Below are 14,571 nucleotides of genomic sequence, written 5' to 3' on the forward strand. Positions count from 1 at the left end.
TTTTAGGTGCTTTTAGCCTCATCCCCTTTTTTATTCTCATCCAAGAAAATTTTTTTCCCTATGTAGCACATCTGGGATTTTATTTTATTTTGCATGTCTTTGATGAGAGGATCTATTCTAGCAAAGCACATTGTGTATAAAGAGTGAATAGAGTTCCTTTATTTTTAGGAATTTCTTCCTTTCCTGTCTGATTCTTGCTGTACATTGCACCAGCTTTATCTTCAGGTACACAGGTAAGAAGACTGCTATATGACCATTAAAATGTAATAGAGCCATATGAGCCATGCAAACATTAATGTATATCATTTAAAAATAAAATATCACAGTAATTTTTTCTTAATGTTTTAGTGAATTTTTGTCTGCTTGCTTAAAATTAATGGAAGCTTTTAAGGAATAGGTTCCGTATGAGTTTTACTTATCTTTATATTCTTAACTAGTACTTTATATCCAAGTGATGAATATTGGTATGATAAATACCAAAGGAAAAAAAAAGAGGTTATATATACGTGCATACATTTTGTATCAGCATACCGTTTTTTATCTTTCTTAATTTTTGTTTTACTTCTGTGAGATTTAATTCAAGTAGTAGTTAAATCCATCCCAGAAAAAAAGTGAGTTACAGAAAGGGTGTCAATTTAGATGAGGGCTAAATGACATCTAAAATTGATAGTAACCTCAGAAGAGCCCTTGATTTGACACTAAAAGACTCTGTCAGCTCATTCATCAGCAACCCTCTTATACTTCCTTAATCCATTTAGTCTCCCAGACAACTTTTCATACCTCTCTTCAAACATCCTAAATCTCCAGCACCACCTCCCCATTTCTAATTGTCAATTAATGTCCTCACTGTGTGTGTCCCTGAGAAAAGTGGAAGCAATTGAAAGAGAGCTTCCATATTCTCCTTCTGACACATCAACTATTCTATCTGTATCTAGGCCCATATATTTGCTTGTCCCATGAGTGAACTGTCTGTGTGCCTATCTAAGGCCAGCGTGTATTCATTCATTGGATTTCACCCTCTCTCACATGCTCAGGGACCTTACTTTAGAAGTTGTTTCTTTTCCCACTTGCATCATCAGTGTTCCCTGCTTTCTCAGCCATTCTCATGAGTATACCAACATGCTGTTATTTTTCCCATCTTAAGAACAATATAAAACAAAATCTCTCGACTCTACATCCTCCTCCAAATAAACACCTTCCCATTTTTCTGCATGTGTTTAGAAAGAGTTGTCTTTACCACTGTCTCTAATTTCTTTTTCGAAGCTACTCCCGTCAGGCTTTCTATTCCACTACTTCATCAAAACAGCTCTTGTCAAGGTCATCAGTGACTCCATGTTGCTACATCTAGTGGGCAGTTTTAGGCTTCATCTTATGTAACCTGTCGGCAGCACTTAACCCTTTCATTTGGACTCTTTCTTCTGTTGGCTTCCAAGACACCTCTCCTCAGCAGGTTCCTCCTCATCTCTCCAGCTACTTTAAGTTGGGTGTGCCCAGCACTCCGTCTTCAGGCCTCTTCTCTCCTCTATGGTCATTTAGTCTCAAGACTTTAAATTTATGTCTCTCCCCTTTAATGTCTAACTGCCAGTCAGGACATGTGTAATTAAATTGACGCAAACCAAAATCCTGATTCCAACCCATTTCATCTATCCGCCACTCCCCAACCCCCAAAATCTGCTCCTCTTGTCGCTTCCTCATTTCAGTTTAAGTGGTAATTTGGTTCTTCATATTGATCAGGTCAGAAAACCTTCCTGTCATCTTTGATGTTTGTCTTGCTCTCATACCCCTCATCTAGTCCATCAGCAAATTCTGTCAGTATCACCTTCAGTATAAATATGTATATGCCCTGTATATAAAGAGAATCCAGCCACTTCTCACCACTTAAACGGCTACCATTCAATCTCATCCACTATTATTTTCTTGCCTGCATTTTTGCAAAAGAACATCGTATCTACTGTCTCTGTTTCCACCCTTGCCTTGCTCTGGTCTGTTCTCCATACGGTAGCCGAAGTGAGTGATAAAACATAAATTAGATCATGTGACTTCTCTGCACAAACTCTCAAATGACCCACATTCAAACAATTCAATAGAATTTCAAATAGAAATTCAATGGAATTTCCTGTCCACCTTAGCACTTATTAACATCTACTATATTGTGTATTTACTTACTCACTTACTTGTTAACTTCTCCCCTTCATTAGAGTGTACACTCGGTAAAGGCAGTAACTTTGTATATTCTGTTTACTACTCTATCACACGCTCCTAGAAAGGTACATGGCATATACATAGGCACTTTATAAATATTTGTCAAATAAATTAATTTAAAAATGTATCATTTGATTGAAAAACACACACTTGCTTTGATGTTCAGTAGCTGTAGTTCAAATCTGTGGAGTTTCCTTACTTTTGTTGTATTTTATATGTCTTTCACCTTATGATTTCACTTATAATTTAGTCCTCACAACTCTGAATCAGTGTTACAAGTGAAGAAAGTGAGGCTCAGAGAGGTCGAATGAATGAACCAAAGTCACATTAACTAGTAATTGACAGACTGGTGCTTCTTCCATCACACTACAAAGGCCTCAAGTGTTTATATTAATTGCTTCCTTTTAAATGCTGTCATTCCCTGCTAGACAGGGTTTTCTCATGTACTATCAAGTTTGCCACAGTTAAAATAACATGGCAAAAAATACTGAATACATATCTTATTTCACATAGGTTTTTTTTTCTTTTTTTTGCGGTATGCAGGCCTCTCACTGCTGTGGCCTCTCCCCTTGTGGAGCACAGGCTCCGGACGCGCAGGCTCAATGGCCACGGCTCACGGGCCCAGCCGCTCTGCGGCATGTGGGATCTTCCCGGATCGGGGCACGAACCCGCATCCCCAGCATCGGCAGGCAGACTTTCAAACACTGTGCCACCAGGGAAGCCCTCACATAGGTTTTGATCGAAGTTTAGTTTAAACCTCAGTTACTGAGACATTTTCCATGAAATTCTTTGCATCTCCCTTCAGTGTTAGTATACAGTTTGTTCTTATAAAACTCTTGCTTCTGAGAAACTGAGCATTAAATTCATAGTAAATTCAGCATTTTACCTATTTTAAAATAACTTTCAATAGAAGTAATTACCCCAGAATTTATCAGAAATATCTTTTTTACATATGTTTTTACTAGTTATTTGATTCATATTTTTACAGTATTTTTTAAGAATATCATTGTGAACAATGTATTAAAATGCATCAAAACCATACCAGCATTTTCTTTAAGATTATAAACTTAATTTTATAGAATTATAGCCATGTTATTTAATTCAGAGGTTCTTCATAGAATTATGATATCAGTTCAGTACTTTGAATTTTGTTTTATAAAACACATGCTACTTAATTTTTAAATATATTTTCACTGCTGGAAGAACATCAGTACTTACCTCTACCTAAAATTTGAAAATAATTATTAATGAATGAGTTTTTTTCCCTTCCTTCCCAGTAAGTTTCCTCCAAGCCTGTATGCTGCTGGGATTTCTAAAGCACAACAGGAGGAAATAGCAGGTGCTTTCCTGGTCACACTGGATCCACTTGTCAGTCAGCTTCTCAAATTCCAACCTTTCGTGGAAGTGGTTTTGGACAGTGAATTGGGTAAATTTCAAAACAGATTTAGTGTTAAATCATCTCTTATTAATTATTACATGTTAGAGACAGGGTAATTTTCTCTCATACAGTTAATCCTGTTTCTTTATTTATTTAATTTTTGGCTGCATTGGGTCTTCATTGGTGTGCACAGGCTTTCTCTAGTCGCGTTGAGCAGGGTCTGCTCTTCATTGAGGTGTGCAGGTTTCTCACGGGTTCTAGGATGCACAGGCTTCAGTAGTTGTGGCACATGGGCTCAGTAGTTGTGGCTCACGAGCTCTAGAGCACAGGCTCAGTAGTTGTGGTGCACAGGCTTAGTTGCTCCACGGCATGTGGGGTCTTCCCGGACCAGGGCTCGAACCCGTGTCCCCTGCATTGGCAGGAGGATTCTTAACCACTGCACCACCAGGGAAGTCCCAGTCATCCTTTTTTTAAGTTTTAAAATTTTTATTTAAAATTACTTCTACTTTTTTTTCTTGGAACATAGTTCTGCTTTTTAAAAATTATGCCTCTAATTTTTTTATATGTTACAATCAGATTTCTGTTGAAAGTATGTAGAGTATGTGTTTACTAATTTGTTGTAACTTAATTTTACCACCTTAAGAGCTGCCATGTGAACTACAGTTTCCACAGTGTCTACTGCTGGTTGTCATCATGGATGAGCTGCCCTCTCAGCCTGAGGACGTGCAGACCCTGTGGTGCACAGAGACCCAGGTCTCAGAAGCTACAACCAGGTATTAAACGTGTTGTTGATATCCAATCACATTACAATGGTTTAGAATGCCCTATTTGTTTGCAGTGACCTTGAAATTAAGTTCTTTGTTATGTCACATATTCTAATTAATAGTTACTGTGTAGACCTCATGCATATTGCTACTTAATAAAAATATAAAATACATAAATCTATGATAGGCACGGAAAATAATTTAATTTTGTTCACTCTTTTAGAAGGTATTGCTAATAGTGTTATAAACATTGAGTGTAGCAGACTAGATGTAGTTAGTAACATTTAAAAATGAGGTCTGTTAAATAGAGCGCTTAGATACTATAAGTTATTTCCTGGGAAATTTCACTTGTATTCCTCTTCCTTGCCAACACCAGGCTCTAGTTTCTTACGTCCTGGGTTATTGTTGTACTCTAGTTTTTTATCCTATCCTTTAGTGGCATCCTGTGTACCACTACCAGGTAGTCTCCTTACACCCCAGCTCTGAGCTTCCTATTCTCCTGCCCAGTAACTAAAGCATAATATCCCAGCTCCCCAGCTTTGCATTTAAAACCCACCCATTCTGTTTTCATCATCTGCTTTTGCTCCTTATCATGTCACTCATTTTCTATACATATACCTTGCTCCTGTCAGACTGGTGATTCCTGTCTACCTTATACTCAGGCTTTGTCTTCTTTACCAATAGTTTGCCTATTTTTAATTTGTTATCTAAATCCTCTATGAGAATTCTTAAATCATTTAAATCTTAAAATAACCCCTCCCTATCTGAATGATAATACCTAATTTCTATTTTATATATGATACCTAGCTTAGCTATTTAAGTTTCAAGTTCCTTGATGAATTTTGTCTTAGACTTTCTATAGTTCTGTATTATGATAAACACTTGGTAAATGATAAAAGATATATATGAAAATTCTTCTCCTTTAAGGGATTTCTCTAACTGTATTTTATTTTTACGGATACATATTCACACATATTGGAAACTGTTGTTGATATATACATCTTGAGACATTTGGCTTTGCTAACTAAGATAAACCTCTGTATGTCATATTATTACACCTGCTAATTGTTAAATGTTAATAATCTTGGGTTCAGTGTTCTCAATTTCCCTGCAGGGTGTCTCTACTCAAAGCCATTTTCTCCAGTTTTGAGCAGTGTTCTGGTGAACTGTCTCTACCTGTTCATGTACAGGAAGTAAAGAGTAAAGGGCAAACTGAGGTTGCTGTCACCTTATATCAGCATGTTTGTGTTCATCTGTGTACATTTATTGCTTCCCTTCATCCCTCACTGTTCCCTGAACTGGTAAGTTTGTTACTTGCTGGGCTAAGCTGAGATTACACTTTTGCTTTCTTTTCATTGAAATTGTGATTCAGATATAGAAGAAAGTGTGGGGTAGTAAATGTGTATTTATTTTTGAATGTCATTCCCTCAGCTTGCACATTTTACCCTTTAATTCAGCTGGCTCCTAGGAAATGGTAATCCTAGAGTCCTATAGTATTCAGATGTAATATTTAGCTAAAATATTTGAGGAAACATTTTGGGTGGGAAGGTATGGAAAGACAGTGAGAAGAGGAAAAATGGGTAGGATTTCACCTAATTCAGTTTCATAAAAAGAAAAGAAGTAAATGGTATATAGTACCAAGTCTCCTATAGATCGATCCTAGGCTTAATGTGGATTTTTTTTTTTAGTGTAATTGGATTAGAAAAGATGTTGATAAAATTTTAGGAAAAACATTCTTAGAATTTACTTAAGGATCAGTATCATTTAAGATATTATACAATGGATAATATTCAGCACATATTAAATATCATATTTGAATGGTTTAAGGCAGAAACAAAAGTATAGGCGTGTGTATTGTATATATTGTTTTAAAAATTTCAGCCTACATAGAGAATTTCTGTGGAGCCTTGTGATTGAGTTACCACATTGAAAACCACTTTTGAATCTCTGTAGCTCAGCACAATGCTTAACATGTAGTAAGTGCTCAATAAATGTTGAGGGAATGGCAACATAGCTTCTTTCAGATACTAGAAAGTCGAGCTTTCCTACTGAGGATCTGTTGTTTTTTGGATTGTGATAGTATTTTGTTGTTTTATTTTGAGAAATGTAATATTAATGATAATTTATCATAGCTTTTTGTTTTTCATTAGGACACTGCTCTGTTGAATGCTGTGCTTAGTGCTAATATGATCACCTCTTTGCTAGCTATGGACGCATGGTGCTTCCTTGCTCGGTACAACGTACTTACTTTTTTTAGAGTTTGGATTGATTTATAGTAGTGATTGACAGTAAATGACTTTATACTTGTAAGTTTATAGAAAAATTCTGTCTTGATAATCCTTTAACAGCCCCCCAAAATGGTTTGATTTCATATCATAACACTAAATTAGAGACTGAATTCCCTCTTTCCTTTCTTTGGTTCAAGTCAAAGAACCTATTGCTTAGGTAGTTTTGTATATTATGATATTCCTTGGCCATGGAATAACTGCAGTTTAGAATATTTAGTGCTTTATGGAAGTCATCTCCTTGCTTTTCTGAATAGTTGTATAAATAATTGTATGAAGATTGCTTTCTCTTTAAATCACAGATATGGGACTGCTGAACTCTGTGCCCACCATGTCACCATAGTGGCTCATCTGGTGAGTAGAATTATAAGGCCTAAAACACTCACTTTCCTTGCACTTCCTTTGAGGATATGATATCTTAAAGTGAATATCAAAAGGAGAAATAGCATGGTAAATTGTTTTGACAGTTTCTTTGCTCTTCATTAATGCTGATGCTTTGAGAAAGATATACTAGAAAGAGTGTAGCACTGGGGAAATTGTCTCATATTTTCAAAATTTTATGGAGTTTCATTGATTGTTCTGGGAAAGAAAGACTAGGTTGATTGAGGATAAATTTAAAATCGAATGTAAAGTAGAAAATAGGAGTTAGCTTTAATGTTGATGACCAAGAGTTCTTCTTACTGTCTCCTTCCCCCGTTTCTCTCTCTCTCTCTCTCCCCCCAATCCCCCTCTCTGAACTGACTTACAGTCTGACTCTTGATTTTGTTGTATCTCTTTCTGAGAGGGACTAAATGTGATAGTGATCGATGCCTTTTGGGAAAAGAAGTAATGCTTTGTGCAGAAGTAAAAGCACAGACGTAGAGAACAAACATATGGATACCAAGGTGGGGGTGGGGAAGGGGGGAGTGGGATGAATTAGGAGATGGGGATTGACATATATACACTTGATACTATGTTTAAAATAGATAACTAATGAGAACCTACTGTATAGCACAGGGAACCCTACTCAGCTTTGTGGTGACCTAAATGGGAAGGAAATGCAAAAAAGACAGGATATACGTATACGTATAGCTGAATCACTTTGCTGTACAGTAGAAACTAACACAACAATGCAAAGCAACTATACTCCAGTAAAAATTAAAAAAAAAAAGTGATGCTTTGTGAATGGATACAAAGAGAAAATTATTTAATGACAACTTATGTTAATCTTTTCAATGTTGGTCTTTTTTTGCTTTTAAATTCCAAGATGTTTATGTTCTATATAAGATGGTCATGACCTGCTTGGTTTTTTTTGTCCCTGGTCTTTGATAAAGATCTTATGTGGGTCCATGTGTCTTTTGTCTTTTAGTAGAGTCATTGTGTCATATATTTCTTGGTTTACCTTATAAGGATATTGTAGACTAAATCCAGTGAGTTGTATGATAACCAGACAGCCTGACATCTGTATCTCCATGGCTAATGGTCTGGAGCACTTACCTACTTTACTAAATCCTCAATACATCTTGCACAAAACAAAGAGTGTTTTTTAAGTTTTGTGTATTGTATCTACTTTAAATAAAAGCTCTCCTAGTACATTATGATAGGAATTTATAAAATCTTTTAATGAAGCTTCCATCTTATAGAGATTTACCTCTGCACTTCTGTGCTTAGATCTAAAACAATTCCATGAATTATCTTTGAGCAGGGGAATTAACATATCAAGTTATAATCAAAATGGTAATTAGAAATTCCAAAGTATTGTTTTTAAGTAATATCAAAATTGTTTTCTCATTATAAAAGTAATCTAGGTTCATGAAAGGGAAAAAATTAAATAAAGAAAAGCTCCAAGTTAAAAATTAAAATTACCCAGGTTATTTCCCAGAAAGAGCTGCTGTTAATATTTTGGCATATAAAAGCTTGTAAAAGCTATGCTTTTAAGTCAGTCAATCTCTCCTCTCTCTCCTGCCTTTCCCAGATAAAATCTTGCCCCGGAGAATGTCATCAGCTCACCAGCCTATCAGTACTATTGAGGCGCCTCTTCTTCTTCATGACCCCACCCCAGCAGGCAAGGATACCATCTGCGTCACTGTCTTTGCACACCTGAGGAGAACTGGATCCAGATACTTTGGAAGGCTTTTTGACCCCCATTTGTTCTACATTTAAATGCTGACATGATCTGAACATAAATTTTTAATGTCTTCATTGCTTTGGTTATTGGTTTTAGGTGTGTTTAGATTTTGATGTTAAAGAAAAGCCAGAGCTATACAGTAGTTAAAGTGATAAAAACAGATTTTATTCAGAGCTGTTGCAATAGGAGCAAAGAGACTTCAGTGTAGAACTGGGCTTATTTCTGAATACAGCATAAACTAGTGCGGATCTATAATCAAGGAGCAGGGTGGGGGCCAGTGGATAAAAATTACTAAGAAGAAGCATCAGGAGTCAGGGGGTGATTCTGGCTTGACAGGATTCTTGCTGAACACAGACCAGGATGATCAGATACCAAGGGTGAGGGATTTTTTCTAAATTGACTTAGCAGGATTCTTGCTAAAATTGGATGATGCAGGCCCAAAAAAGATGGACACAAGCTGGAGGTCAAAGGCTACTTGAGAGGAGGGCTAAGAAAAGCCTGACTTAAGTTTGGTCAAGGAGAGAGTCCTTATTAATGTCTTTGCTGCAAGTTACAGATAATCATTCTATTGGTAATTCTGTCTTCTTTCTCCTTGTTTCTCATAAATTGAAGATACTTGAAGTGGTTCTATATCCTCTGCCCCTTTTAACTTATTTTGAAGAACTAGAATATTAATTATGCTCTTAATGATAATGATACCTTTTTTTTTTTAAGTAACTAAGTTGAACTTTTTGGGGAAAACAAAGTATGATGAGCCTTAGTTGTCTGCTACTGTGAGGAAAACAAACTCTGCTGTGACAGAGGAGATTGTACAGGTACAGGAACCTGTGTAGCCTTGCATAGTCCCTTGGACTAGTCAGTTTGGAGCTCCTTTGGGAGCTTTTTAAAAAATACAGGTTCTGGGACCTAAACCTGTGAATGGAGTGGGTATAGAGTGGTGGCTGTGAGGTGAGGCTCTTTAACTTGTTGTTATTGTTATTATTAAATTCCTACATGATTCTGACATGGATACAAGCTGGGGAAACACTGGGTTAGTGAAGGGGGTTACAGGCCTTGGTGCCTTGGCAAGTCATCCTATCTGAAACTGTTTCCCTGTCTACAAAGTGACAGATACGTGTAACCATTTTGAAAAATTTTGTAAGGACTTAGAGATAATATATACAAAACACTTAGCATAGTACCAGGCTTAGAGGATGCTCAATAAATGCTGGGAGTTATTTCTGACTAGAGTGTTTACCCCAAGCCCATGCCTGCTTTCCTGCCTGAGAGAGGTTGGCCAGGCACCAGAAGAACCCCACTGACCTCCTAGCTCTCTTCCTTACCGGTGTCTCCAAGGCAAAAAGCATACCAGGCCCACCTCACAGCCCTCTAGAAAACATGTTAGGGTTGCTGTTCTTCCCTCCAAAACTCCTCAAGAGTTGTCTGCTCCAGATCTCTTAGAATTTTAATATGTTTCTCTCCTCTATCAAATGTCTTACTCCTGGTTTCCAGTACACTGTTCTTCCTAGAAGCCCTGTTAACTGGGAGGCCCTTCCTGAAGAAGTGGGGTCTGGAAGAGATCCTCAGTTTTCTCACTTACAAAATGGGAATAAGATCCTTTTCCCAGGGTTGTGAAATTTTAATTTTTAGGATAATACAACTCAGAATGAATTAGCCCTGAGTTTTAGAAGCTTTGTTATAGATAAACTCTATGTTTAGAGATCTCTTACATACTCCTCAGTTTTCTAAATTTTTCCAAATAATTGCAGCTATCAGATATGTAAGTTATAGATAAATGAGGGGTTACTTTTAATTTTTTCCTTCAGTTATCAAATACTGATTTTTCCTGCTGTGGTCAAGTTACTGTACTAAAAATTAAGGGACAAACCTGAATTTGAATCCCTGTTCTGAGAGTCCTTGGGAGAGTTAGTTAATCCTAAAATTGAAATACTGTTACTCAGATGGCAGTTGTGAGACCAGAGGAGATAGAGAATATATATATAATACATCAAGTGAGCATTTAACAAGTGTTAGTTCTTCTGTCATGCTCAGCTCTTTTTCCTTTTCTTTTAAGACTTGATCCCTCTTCTTAAAGTAGGCAGGGAGGAAACCTGTATTTTTTGAGACTGAAATATGGACCAGGCTTTGTACTAGGCACTTCAATTCTTTTAGTCCTTACATCAGCCTTGTGGGATAGATGATGATATTATGTCCATTTTACAGATGAAGAAATAATAACTCAGGGAAATTAAAGAACTACCCCAAACTCAAACATAATAAATGACTGAGCTGGGATTCCGATCAGATCTGTCTTGCTCGCAAATCTGTGCTCATTCCACAGCTCCAGTATTCTTTTCAGTCTTCATGCAGCTACTTCAGGGGCCTCCTCTGTTTGTGGGCTGTTGACTCTGCCTCCTTACTCCCTTTTACCCTAGGAAATCTGCTTTTATTTAGACATACAAAGCTTGCTAACAAATTTTTAATAGTGTTTTGTTGCTTAAAAAACTTGGACTCCACTGCACTGTATCATGACATCTCAAGGAACATATAACCTAGTAGAAATTATAAATTTATAAAAACACTCATAATAAAAGGTAGTATGTGATGAGTGTCAAGACTGAGGTGCAAATCAGGTTTTGTTGGGTGTTTATTGGGGACGTGTGGTGTGGGAACAGGTAGGAATGGCGAAGCTGTTGAAGATGGTGGCATTTGAGATTCGTGCTAAAGGAAGGGTGAACTGGGAGGGAGTGGGCAGGAATAGAGAGCAAAGGTGAGAGAGCACATGCTAGGGGAAAAGGAGAGGCAGGCAGTGAAGCTGGAAATAATTATTCTTTTGCATACAAGATGGTCTCTTTTTAGATAGTGAAATAAAATCCCAGATTTTGGATCTATGATGCAGCATTAACATAAATGAAAATAGTTAATCTCAGTATAGTGGTGTTTTACTTTAAAAAAGTATGGTGTCTGTGATAGATAATAATTTGGGGGGGGAATGCAAGTATATAAGGTGATTAAGATGTATCCACTGCTTCAATATGGAGAGTAATTACTGCATATCCTATTGTTCTTTTAGTGTGTGAAATTAACAATATTCCTGTTTTAGAGAAACAAGGAAAAGTACCAGGAGGTTACCTGAGGGGAAGGGATATAATATGCCTGATTTAAGCACATTAGTTGTTCTACCGTATTTATGTAAAGGAAAGATTACTTTATATATTTGCATTTTAAGCCCACTGGTGTATTTTTTCTCTTAGTGTTAAGGAGGGAAGTCATAATGCTCTGCGCATCATCCCCTTATGCTTCATTCCTTGTAAACTGTCAGCACTCGCAGTTTTAAATCTTGGAAATTGTGTTGAGGCCAAGGATTTCAAACTCAGAATAGTAAATCAATCAATCAGTCTTTGTATGTAACAAATCTTGGCAACACCTACCCTTTAATATTGTCCAGGATGTTATTATTTATAGTTCTATTTTGGGAAGGGAACTCAGTCACTCACTGGACTTCATTATTATAAAGAAAGGTCTTGTTTGAACAGGTGTTTATTAGTTGGCACAATTCTCTTGGCTTTCCTGGAGCAGTTTGGTTTCATGAATAAAGCTGCTTATTATAATAGACACATAGCTCATGAAGGGATCCATTTTTCTGGCTTTATCAGCTATCCCAAAAGATAGCCACATGACTTTTCCCTTGTTTTGACTAAATATTTTAGCTAAATATTTTCTCTAAACAAAAGAAAATTCAAATATATAACATAGAAGAGTTTCTCAGTCAAATTTAATATAGTGGGTTTTTTTTTCATTTTTGATATAGGAAAAATTTCATTCAACGAGTTTGGATTGTAAATTGAATTATTCTTCTAAAAAATTACATTAATATTCCTAGTTAGAGTATACCTAAATTAGTAAGTGCACCAGTTTTTGCTGTTTTTCCACCAGAAACTAATTTAATATTTTAACTCTTTTTTTTTAGAACTTTTGTTTTCCATTTTTATCTAGTCTGTTGACAACACGTTTTAAAACAGTTCTGTTTTCCTATTAAACTGGCAAGCACTTTGAATTATTTCAGTGGTAGAATGGATTTGCCAACCATACTATCCTGAACACTTGTGAATGAGTTTCATATGTTGTCTAAAGTAGAACAGAGCTGGTGGCTAGCCCATTGGAAAACTGAACCTATGACCTTTGCTTCTTTAAGTTCTCTATGATAATCAGCTGAGTAGTAAGCCACAAAAGTTGGCTAAATCAATCTCATTGGCATATTTGGGAATATTACTTTTGATTGAGCTGTGCAAGGTGATGAGTATACAAATTCTTAGGAAAAAATAGAATTATTGGGTAGGAGCATGTAAAATAGCTGATGTGACTAATAATGAAATACATTATTTAACATTTCTTAATGCATTTATATTGTGCTCCACTTAACCTGTGTTTTTCATTTTGGAAACAAATGCAGCAACAAGAATAACGGCTAAAATGTGTGTTCATTTAAGCTACCTTGGTCTGGTACCTTGTGATACTGCTATTCAGTTAAGAACTTTTAAAAAATATTAAATATGGAAGCTAATACTTAGCTTTGGTGTATCCATTCACTAGACTGTTTTATGTTACTTTTGTTTCTTTAACAATTTGTTTCAGGTGGAGTTTATCCAGAAATTTTCCCCAAAAGAAGCAGAAAATCTGCTTCTGTGGCAATATATTTCCTTTCAGGCATTACCTGCTGAGCTTAGGAAACAAACTGCACTTGAGGTCAGCAGATCAGGCACTGCACAGTGCAGGAAGTGGCTAAGCAGCAGTCGCACGTTGGGAGAACTTGAGTCTCTGGTAAGATAATTTTGATGCCCTTGATTCATTCAGTAGCTGTTTATTAAGCTCAGTTACTGGGGATGTATTGTTAAAAAGACAGACAGGTTAGAATCTAGCAAGAGGTTCAGATTTCTACATTGTACAAGTCTTTGAGAAACTACTATTATCTTGATTGATGTAAATGTTAGGGGGGGAGAGTGTCCGTAGCTCAAGACACATTGGAACAACATGAAACACATTATGAAATACTTTATTTGTAGTATTTTTGCTGACATATCTCTGGATTAGGCAGACATGAGTCTTCTATTTGATGTACAACCCTCATTTTACGCAAACCTCTTCAGAGCTTTTATGTACCTTTCTATTTAGAATGCTCCCTCTTAAAATAATGGAATAAAAAAGAAATTCATCTGTAAGTAAAGAAAAATACAATTTAAAAAACTGAATATAGTACATGTAGTTAAGTGTTTATTTGCTCATTCTTTGATTCATTCATTCATATTTTGAATGCTCATATGTGTCAAACTCTGTTTTAGGCATTGGAGATATATCAGGGAACAAAACAAACAAAAATTCCTGCTCTCATGGACTTACATTCTAGCTTAGCTGTGGACAGAGAAGTAATAAATATATATATTCATAATATATATTATATATCGGTTTGTGATAAGTAGAGAAGAATCAAGCAAGGATGAAGACAGGGCATTCAAGGGGATGAGGACCTATTTGCAGTTTTAAATTATGAGTTCAGGGTTTTCTCAGGACTTATATTTCTATAATGAGTGTAAATGTTCTGATACTCTGTTACATGATGGCACTTGACCATAATCATCAGGATAATTTAAAGCATTTACATACATTGAAAGGGAATATAAATTTTTATGTGCCTTTATTTTGGGAAAAGTATTACCTAGTTAGGAGTAGGTGAACTTGTTCAGATGTTGCAGTTATCGTGCACAGATTTCTATAGTAAAGACAAAAAGTCTTTTGTATTAGATAAAATAAAAGCACCTATTTTCTAAAATTCAGCAGATTTTTGCTCTATGACCAAAA

At 36.2% G+C, this 14,571-nt stretch overlaps 1 protein-coding gene across 3 annotated transcripts in view; it reads left to right on the forward strand.

The window, feature by feature from the left end:
- FIRRM (FIGNL1 interacting regulator of recombination and mitosis) overlaps positions 1–14,571 on the forward strand; it is a 48,481-nt gene that overhangs the window by 20,893 nt on the left and 13,017 nt on the right. For all 3 annotated transcript variants that reach the window (XM_024742464.1, XM_024742463.1, XM_024742465.1), the window contains 8 exons: positions 169–233; positions 3,480–3,628; positions 4,224–4,353; positions 5,459–5,645; positions 6,495–6,577; positions 6,932–6,983; positions 8,584–8,673; positions 13,351–13,536. In XM_024742464.1, the coding sequence (XP_024598232.1) occupies positions 169–233; positions 3,480–3,628; positions 4,224–4,353; positions 5,459–5,645; positions 6,495–6,577; positions 6,932–6,983; positions 8,584–8,673; positions 13,351–13,536 (942 nt within the window). The remainder of the gene's footprint in view (positions 1–168; positions 234–3,479; positions 3,629–4,223; positions 4,354–5,458; positions 5,646–6,494; positions 6,578–6,931; positions 6,984–8,583; positions 8,674–13,350; positions 13,537–14,571) is intronic.

This window comes from Neophocaena asiaeorientalis, unplaced genomic scaffold, assembly GCF_003031525.2.
Source record: "Neophocaena asiaeorientalis asiaeorientalis breed wild unplaced genomic scaffold, Neophocaena_asiaeorientalis_V1.1 scaffold99, whole genome shotgun sequence".
Taxonomy (NCBI): domain Eukaryota; kingdom Metazoa; phylum Chordata; class Mammalia; order Artiodactyla; family Phocoenidae; genus Neophocaena; species Neophocaena asiaeorientalis.